This window comes from Mus pahari, chromosome 8 (assembly GCF_900095145.1).
Source record: "Mus pahari chromosome 8, PAHARI_EIJ_v1.1, whole genome shotgun sequence".
Taxonomy (NCBI): domain Eukaryota; kingdom Metazoa; phylum Chordata; class Mammalia; order Rodentia; family Muridae; genus Mus; species Mus pahari.
In genome coordinates, this window is record NC_034597.1 from 87,673,158 (window position 1) to 87,683,330 (window position 10,173).

The following is a 10,173-nucleotide window of genomic DNA, read 5'->3' on the forward strand; positions in this document are numbered from 1 at the left end:
TATAGGTATCTCTTGAGAGGCTATGCCAGTGCCTGGCAAATACAGAAGTGGATGCTCACAGTCATCTATTGGATGGAACACAGGGCCCCTAATGAAGGAGCTAGAGAAAGTAACCAAGGAACTAAAGGGCTCTGCAAGCCTATAGGAGAAACAAAAATAGGAACTAACCAGTACCCCCCAAAGCTGTTTCTCTAGTTGCATATGTAGCAGAGGATGGTCTAGTCTGCCATCTATGGGAGGAGAGGTCCTTGGTCTTGCAAAGATCCTATGCCCCAGTACAGGCGGAATGCCAGGGCCAGGAAGCGGGAGTGGGTGGAATATGGAGAGCAGGGCTGGGGGAGGGTATAGGGGACTTTGGGGATAGTATTTGAAATGTAAATGAAGAAAATATCTAATTAAAAAAAAAAAAAAAGGTCAGGCATGGTGGCGCATGCCTTTAATCCCAGCACTGGGGAGGCAGAGGCAGGCAGATTTCTGAGTTTGAGGTCAGTCTGGTCTACAAAGTAAGTTCCAGGACAGCCGGGGCTATACAGAGAAACCCTGTCTCAAAACAAAACAAAACAAAAGTTTGTAAACTCATTAAATATAGTGTTTTAAGAGGTCTTAAAAAGGGGGGATGGGCGTCCCTGAGGAACATGGAGTCTGCTCTAAAAATGTAAGAAGCAGCATCCATGAAGTCTTAGCATCATGGTTCCCTAAACATGGGCTAAACAAGGACAACACCGATAGACAAGCTAACGTGGTGAGCCCTAAAACTGTAAGTGTATGAGTAACATGCAGACCAATCAGGCTGTACTTAGATATTTAGGAACACACATGAATATAACACAAAGACAAAGAAGCTGTGAATTTGAAGTAGTGGAGCAGGCTATATAGTGCAGGAGTGTTTGTAAAAGGGACTGGGGAGGGGGAATTATGTTAGTATAATATAAAAATATAAAGAATGTTATATAGGCTAGACTAGAATATCCAGTTCCTCATACATAGAGGACTACTCTTTACTTCATAAACGGTCCATCATTATCAAGTAACAATGCCATATTAAAAAAAAGACTGGTGATATATTTCAGTGCAGAATACTTGTCTATGCTGTGCAACGTGTATGTTCAGTCCCTAGCACTGCAGATGGGTGGAGGGTATCTTACCCTTAGAGTCTTGGATTCTCAGGAAACTTTTCTAATCCAGCTAGTTTGGTAATCAGTATTTCCTTCACTCCACCAGAGAGACGGCAGTTTTAGAGATAAGGTGGCTTTTATATGCCTTCTTACAGAAACAGATTTTTTTCAAATCCTGGAAAATATACGCAGGTCGGGTCTTTTGGTTTTTTTTTTGCTGGTGCTGGTGATAGTATTTTGGGGTTTTGTTTGTTTGTTTGTTTGTTTGTTTTTCCAGAGTTGAGGACTAAACCCAGGTCTTTGGGCTTGCAACCAGTGAGCTAAATCCCCAATGCCATTAAAGGTTTTTAAAATAAATATATTCAGAAATGTATATGTTCTTTGAAAAAAAATTTACCAATTTCCAAAAGTTAATTTTTTTTTCTTTTTTTTTTTCTTTTTCTTTTTTTTTTTTTTTTTGAGATAGGATTTCTCTGTGTAGCCTTAGCTGTCCTGGGACCAATTAACTCTGTAGATTAGGCTGGCCTCGAACTCAGAAACAGACCTGCCTCTGCCTCCCAAGTGCTGGGATTAAAGGTGTGCACCACCTGATTCATAGTAAACATTTAAATAATTAAAAACTTGCTTTTGTGTATATGGGTATAAACATAAATATAGATATGTTGACAAAGACAGTGTACATTAATTATGCATGGTCCTTTCATTTTTCCACACAGAATTTATTATAGTTATTTTCACAGGTCACTCAAATTAATCGTTACCTCAAAAACATGCTCTTGAACAATTTCATACATGTATCACTCTCCTTGTCTGACTTCTGTTTTTGCCTTACTGAAACCGTCCGGGTTCATTTCCCAGAAGTAAAGTTTCATCAGAAGGGTCAAGTATTCTGAAGGCTTTGTTCTCCCTTGATGACCTTGCGACTGATCTCAGGTCTCATACTTACTAGGCAAGTGCTCTGCTACAGAGCTGTATGGATCCTCTGCCCAGGTTTTTAAGGCTTTGGATGAATTTTACTGTGTTTATTATAAAAGGTTGTTTCAACTGAATTTTTCATTGTAAGCAATATTAAAGCATTTTTATCATTTTGGGTATTGTTAGGCTTTTTATTATTGTAAATACTACTTTCTAGTTTTTGTTGACCTTCGGGTATTACTCTAAGTATTTTATAACAACACAGTTTTTACACATCCGCCTAGTACCGTCGGTAAGTTGTCCAGAAGCCAACTTGTTAGGGATCTTCTCTGTGTGTGAACAACTTTGGTATGATGCAGTATAAACATGAAGAAATAAAACATTTTAGTTAAAATTTGCAAAGAGAAATAGAAACAGTTTTTTGTGGTTGAATTTATTTTCCGTTATTATTTCACTTCAGTAAACACAACTGTAACAGGAATCCATTTTTTTTTTTCTGCCATTTTCTGTTTTTTTGTGTTTTTGTGATCTGATTTTCCCTCTACTCCTTCAGAACACAGGAAGTTTACATTTCATTCTCCTGAAGTTTCATGTGGAACAACTTCTACTGGGATTGCTAACCCGAGCATCAGGAGTCCGTATATAGATGGCTGCTCGCCAATTAAAAATTGGTCTCCTCGGAGACTGAGAGGTGGCCATCAGTGTTTGTCCTCCCTGATCCGGATACCTTTTACCCTTGAGGCTCACAGTGAAGATGAAGAAGCCGACGTTTCCTCCACAGATGCGGCTCCACTTGGCACAAATGCTTGTGGCGAGCCTCTAGTTGTCACTGCCATGTCTGTTACACAGAGTCAGTCTGGTATTTCTGAGAAAGAGAGAGCACTGCTGGAGGATGTGGAAAGTGAGAGGGAAAATGACACCGTGGACATGGTCGATCCTATAGACACAGTAGGTGAAAGCACTTGGATAAAAGAGCCAGTGGATGATGGGAATTCACCCATGACTGATTTCATGAGTGGAATTGCCTTCAGTATTGAAAACTCTCATATGTGCATGTCGCCTCTTGCAGAAAGCAGTGTTCTGCCCTGTGAAAGCAGTGCTATCCAGGTAAGGCTTTGTCACTATTGTAGAGTCTGTGACTCTGGGTGGGTATCCACTGTGAGAACGGTAGAAGGCTAAGTGTATAGTATTTGACATTTTAACGTTACCAGGACTTCTGAGCGTGGTGACGCACACTTTTAAGGCTCGTGCTTGGGAGTCAGAGGAAGGCAGATTGTTGTGAATTCAAAGCCTGCAAGTTCCAGGCAACCGTGAACCTGTCTGTCTTTTTTTTTTTTTTTTTTTTAAGTCTATCCCAAAACAAAATTACTAACTGAAACCAAGAGGATTCATTATTCATATTTCATACTCCTATTAACCACCATCTACTTGTAATTATAAATGATGAGCAGTAAAGAAGCCAGGCTGTGTTTGCAGATCACTGTTGAGACAGCCTCTTGGGAGTCACCTGAGGGGTGCCTGGGGACCGCAGCCAGTAGATTCTAGCCTAGTAATATACTCTGAAATTTGAAGAGTTTTGTTTTTCCCTAATGTAGTTCAGGGAAAAAAGCACATTTATGTGTAACTTTTTATATACTTGAAAACAGTTAACATTTTTTTTTCATGGAATCATACATTTCCAATTTCCTAAGAAGCTGGAACCTTAATAGCTGCTGGAATCACCTATCCTATTTGTAGTCATCACATGGCCATCTAATTTCTGCATGGGTACTGCTCTTTCTTTCCACAGTTGTCATACAGTTCCTCCTCAGATGCCTTAAAATGTAAGTCTCAGTTTTATCGTTTGGGCTGTATCATGTGCACTTTTTGCAGAGATTTTTTTTTTAAAAAAAAACCATAGAGTTTTTTCGGGCAGACACAACTGCTTCCCCTAACCCTTTGCCTTACTTAGTTCACTGCCTTCTGTCCATGGTATCTGGCTGTCATCCTTTGCTACCGCTGTCCCTGTCCTGTGAATTCCCTTAGCCCCACCAGTTTTCTGGGTTCTCATTTCACTGCAACATTTCCTGGTGACTAACTAAGGAAGAGTGGTTTACAGAGGTGGGTGCCTGACGCTGTGGTAACTGTACTGAGCTTAGATGACTATTACCCATTCAAACTGAAAAAACACATCCTTTCATTGACCATTTTTCAGTTATTGGTGGGAAGGAAGCTGAAGCTTTAAATGTGTAACCTCCTGCAAATGATTGCTTTTCCCCCTTGCTTAGTGCGATCCTTTCCTCATACTCGGTGGTTCTGGGTTTTCAGATGGCTGTGAACTGTCATGTGGGTTCTTTGGAAGACAACTGCTGAGCCATCTCTAGGATTATTGGTTGCTTGTTTTTGTCATTTCATCCTTTACCTTAAAAGACTGCTGTTTCCCCCCCCCCCCCACACACACACACACACACACACCCCCCCACACACACACACACCCCGTAGTACTTGCAGGGAGTGGCAAGATGGTTTGTGTTGTCTGGTTGGCACACCAATGGTTCTGATGTTTTAGTGGCCTGGAGACAGTAAGATCAGCCACTCTCTGCATGGGGCTATTAATCTTACTATAAAGTAAGACAGGTTCCCTGTGCGCCTTGTCCTCTCATGTTCTACCGGGTCACTTCTGCATTCATAGTATTATGTATTAGAACTGAATTATGAGCCAGTTATATGGCAGTGGTAAATATTAAAAGGAAGAGTAATTGGTAGACTCTTTGTAAGCAATCAGATATTTACACTTGATCAAATATCTATTGAATGCACCAGGACTAGGGATTTCCCTTGGGATATACTGTTATATTTTACTCTTTAGAAGGGTTTTTCGATAATGAAGTGTGACTCCCGCTAGCCAACAAATGGGTATACAGACATGAAAAGAGGGAATATTTTTCTTGTGATCATGAGTAATAGAATGGCTTCATAGGCTGCCAAAGGGTACAGGCCCTGTGTGCTCCTAATTTCTAAGGAAAGGTAAAGGACTAGGTCAGTACAGTGTGTGTGTGTGTGTGTGTGAGAGAGAGAGAGAGTGTGTGTGTGTGTGTGTGTGTGTGTGGTGTGAGTGTCTGTGTGTGGTGTGTGTATGTGAGTGTGTGAGTTTGTCTGTGTGTGGTGTGTGTGTGTTGGGGGTTGCTTTTGTTTGGTGCCTATCCTTATGCAGTTAAAGTGAAATAAACTCAGTTGTAGCCTCTGACCTTCCTCATCTCCTTACTGTATGACAGACACCAAGGTCACCTTTCTGAACCTTAGGCTTTCTCACTTATAAACTAACAGAGATGTTGAAAGGACAAAGATGGCATTGCAATGCCACATAAGACTGGCCATTTTCACTCAGTAAATGTTTTTTACAGTGCAGTAGATCCCTCAAATAGCCTTGTCGTCTGTGGTTTTAGATACCTGTGGTCCAAAATTATTTAAATTTTAAACACTTTGCTTCAAAACGCTTGCTGTTTTGATTATGGTCATACGTTGGACAGTTCCTCACCAGGATGTCAAACCATCCTCTGACTAATGCTGTCTACTGTCTGCTACTCACTCATTGTTCACACAGCAGCTCCCTCAGTTATAGGGCTGACCACTAGTTCACACATTACTTAGTGTTGAGTGAAACGCACTATAATCCTGATTCTGGCCATTCACATATGTCAGAGGAACCAGAGAATTCTTGACGTGGAAAAGCAGTCCTGAAATATTTTGAGAACATACTCTGTAACTTTTATAAACATACTTTTAATTTGGGCATAGTGGCACATGCCTTCAATCCCAGTACTCTGGAATCTGAGGCAAAAATTACAGCCAAACAGGATTAGTGTTAAACAAATATGCTATAGCTGTTCTGCCCTTAATATTGAACTTTTACTGTGCCTAATTTGTAAGCTAAATCTTATCACAGTGTATGTAGGTAGGAAAAACATAATAGACATAGTTTTTGTTTGGTATTATCTGTAGTTTTGGCATTGCCTGGAGTGTCACTGAGGGGTAAGTGGGGAATATGTACTAACTTAAGTGTACAAATCCCTTTCTCCTTTGGGGCAAAGCAGTATGTTTTACATTATAACCTTTTTATAATGTGCCACTATGAAGAACTGGATGAGTATTATTCAGGCTGCCTTTATTTTTGTATGACTTTTGAATACTCCAAACAGTATTTAGAAATCATGCAAGCAAGCCATTAGAGATAAGCTAGGGAGACAAGCTGGACGGGGAAACTAATGGCAGAGTTTATTTTCATGTTGGACAAAATTCTAGAAGAGCAGAAAGGAAGAACACTTGCTAACTTGTCTACTGATGCCGAAGAGATCGCAGTTCCTTTCCGGGAAATATGTTTTGTAAAGTATTAAAGTGAAAAGCCTTTTGATTATAGTATTAAAGTTATTCACAATGATCACTATTAATTATATTGTTCAGATATAGCGAATTATACTATATGCTCACTTAGCCTTTACATTTCTTAAACTATTTCATGTAAACCAGAAAAATGAATGTGAGTTTGCAATCATATGATTAGGTGTTTTGTTTTTCATTTCCTTCCAGATGGACAGTGGCTATAACACACAGACTTGTGGAAGTAATATCACTGATATCGTTGGGACAGAAAGCTATTGCAAAGAAAATGTCACACACACAAATGTTCAAATGTCCTTTGAAGTGGAAATGAAATCTCAAGTTAAGAACGTAACGGTATGGAAAACAGCTTGATAAAAATTTATGTAATGTTTACCAAATGAAACCTGGAGGGGGGAACTAACTAAACCCTAAACAGCATGTCAGGTTATATCCATGGGGAACAGGAAAGGCAGAAACTTTGCTGTCCTAGAAACATTTCAAATAGCTCAAACCTAAACAAAAAATAGTTACTGTTAGAGGGGAAACTGGTTCAACTGATTATGTAGGTAAAATCATTTATAAAGATGTTGTTTGTACAGTTGTACAAAATAATGGTCTCCTAGTATCCCTTAGATGTTTGTCATATAGTTTGATAATATTCATCCTCTTCTATTCTCCTTACCTAATGGATCCCTTAAGACTCAGTAGCCCATTCCAGGTTTTCATCATTCTAAGGAAAAGAAACATATTTTAGATCTGTCAAATATTTGTACTAATACATCTTACTTCTGATGTAGACATTTCATGACCTTTGATATGATCATTACAAGTACACATTCACATTTAAAACCCATCGCTGTAGGACCTAGACAGGACAGTTTCTTGCTAAGTAATTTATTATATAGCATAAACATCAACTCTCCAACAAAAAAATCTCTCCCAGTAACTTTCAGTAAGAAATCACCTTTTCCTTTTTGTTGTTGTTGTTGTTATATGTAGTATCGAAACAAATGTCCTCTAGCAAAGTTGATTATGATAATCTATCTCACTTTAGTTTTGCCTGTAAACCTAAGGGAGGGATTCTTTTGAAACAGTATATTAAAATACAATCTTTTGGGTTAAGGATGTAGCTCAGTAAAACACATGACTAAAAAAGGAAAACAAACAAACACAAAAAAACACCCCAAAAATTTTGTTTACTCTCCCTTTCAAACCAGGAAATCTGAATGTAGATTAAAAAATAATAAGAATACCAACAGGTTTTGAATGGTCCTAGACTGAAAAAGAGGGTGTTTTCTTTTTCACAGCAAGGTCACACAGTGCAGAGGTGCTGGATGAAATCTCCAAGTCCATCTCAGTGCAGCAGCCCATAGAGTCTCAAGACCAAAGCCCTTCCGGATTTATGAGGGGCTGTGAGTTAGTGTGATGGTGATGGGGTGCCTGCTTCACGTACTATGCCTACTTCCCTCCTTAATGTGAAAGGCTGCCAGGACCAGAAACTCCAAGTTGTTAAATTATACATTTTTTTAAAAAATCAATAAATATTTTTATATTTGCTTCAAGTGGCTTGTTTAACAAATAAATTATGGCAGACCTCATGGCTTTCTCCTGTCCTGCAGGGTCAATGAACTGCTCCTTAAGACTTTGAATGGTAGTCTTGAATTTATCAGTTCTAGGAACATGAGAAAAATGTTGAAACTGAATGCACTATATATTTTTACATGAAACTTTGTGAAAGAAATCTTGAAATATAAAACTTACAGAGGTAAAAAGTAAAATGGACTCCCTAAAATTTCATTTCTGTGGGGAAATTACTTGGTTTGCGGTATAACCGTGCTAGTTAATATTCTGAACACTATAAATGTAGAAAGGTGCTACTGGGCACCATCCTAAATGCTGCTATCTGTAGGGGCTGCCACAGTAGCATGTACCTCCATTCCTAGGCTTGGTAGGGAGATGAACAGAACATGGGAGAGTCAGAATCACTGGGAGACCAGGGAATTCCTGTTGAGCTTAGAACTATGAAGAAACAATTGGGAAAATAGCTAAATAAAATACATTTTAAAAATCTGTATTAGAAAAGGATGGATATAATAATGTGTTTGAGAACAAAGACTGTATTTTTGAACTTTCTTAAAAACTATATACTGACAATGATTCATTAGTCCTAGAAAATAAAAATTTACTACCATTATGTTGTTTTCCTTGTTCTGTATGGTATTCCATCCTTTGTATGTTTATTGCTAACTTACACACACTGTGACCTTACCTGGTCCACCAATACTAACCATGTTGTGAAATACACAACACTTGAAGTTGACTAGCCAGTTGTACTGGCTGGTTTTGTGTGTCAACTTGACACAAGCTGGAGTTATCACAGAGAAAGGAGCTTCAGTTGGGGAAATGCCTCCATGAGATCCAGCTGTGGGGCATTTTCTCAATTAGTGATCAAGGGGGAGAGGCCCCTTGTGGGTGGGACCATCTCTGGGCTGGTAGTCTTAGGTTCTATAAGAGAGCAGGCTGAGCAAGCCAAGGGAGTCAAGCCAGTAAAGACCATCCCTCCATGACCTCTGCATCAGCTCCTGCTTCCTGACCTGCTTGAGTTCCAGTCCTGACTTCCTTGGTAATCAACAGCAGTATGGAAGTGTAAGCTGAATAAACCCTTTCCTCCCCAACTTGCTTCTTGGTCATGATGTTTGTGCAGGAATAGAAACCCTAAGACACCAGCTTATCTGGAAATAGCCATTATTTATGATTTCTGAGTCTAAGAGGAGCAGCCTCCCTGGCTATCAGTTTTCTATAGTAAGTAACCTAGGCTCGAAGGACTTGTCTCCATCCTTGATCTGTTAAACAGGAATAGCAGTCCTAAAAAGGCTCTGAGTTTGTTTTCAGGTGTTCATTTAATGTAGCCTTGGCTTTCATTCAACTTTTAGTCGTTTCCATCCCTAGAATGTGAAGGTTGAGGGTGTTTACTTATCTGGCTGCTTTTTTTGTTTTAGAGCAGTCTAGTCATCCTCAATTCTAAGAGGAACTAGTTCTAGGACCACCCATAGATTAAAATAATAACAATCAGTGATATTAATGTCCCTAAGTGGCAGTCTTTGCATGTAAGATATGCAATCTTTCCATATACATCAAATTCCTTCTAATTTCTACTACAATATAAATACAATGAAAATAGTAGTTATTTAGGTGAATACTGACTAATAAGTGTTTTAACACAATCAGCATAGATGCTGGAGTTTTTGTTTTGACTCTTTTCTAAAGATTTATTATATGTAAGTACACTGTAGCTTTCTTCAGACACACCAGAAGGCATCAGATCTCTTGACGGATAGTTGAAACACCTTGTGGTTGCTGGGATTCGAACTCAGGACCTTCGTTCAGAAGAGCAGTCAGTGCCCTTAACCACTGAGCCATGTCTCCATGTACCTTCTTCCTCCTTTCAAACCTGGAGATGCACAGCCTGGACACTGGGAGGCTGATCATGTAATCTGTTGTTTCATACGACTAGCATAGAGAAAACATTCTACAGCCTCAAGAAGAGGCTTGGGGAATAGAGGGTTTTGATCATACCCTGTTTAACTGAGATTAAAGCCTGTATTATTTTTGTTGCACTAATATGCACAAACAGCAAGATAAAAGACATAACTTACTGGCTTTCTATTACCAAGATGGCCTCTATTGCAGGTATACTACTGCAGATGTATTTTAACATTTTACATTGCCTGGTATTTATACATGGCTGTGTACTACCTGAATGCTGAAGGCCAGGCCAGACATG

The 10,173-nt window shown here is 39.2% G+C and overlaps 1 protein-coding gene across 1 annotated transcript in view; it reads left to right on the forward strand.

Annotated features, from left to right (window-relative positions):
- The window catches only part of Bora (BORA aurora kinase A activator), a 26,318-nt gene extending 17,849 nt beyond the window's left edge, over window positions 1-8,469 (forward strand). Inside the window, exons 10-12 of the mRNA XM_029541632.1 lie at window positions 2,584-3,137; window positions 6,597-6,743; window positions 7,697-8,469. Coding sequence (XP_029397492.1) covers window positions 2,584-3,137; window positions 6,597-6,743; window positions 7,697-7,762 — 767 coding nt within the window. The 3' untranslated portion in view covers window positions 7,763-8,469. The remainder of the gene's footprint in view (window positions 1-2,583; window positions 3,138-6,596; window positions 6,744-7,696) is intronic.
- The last annotated feature ends 1,704 nt before the right edge of the window (window positions 8,470-10,173 follow it).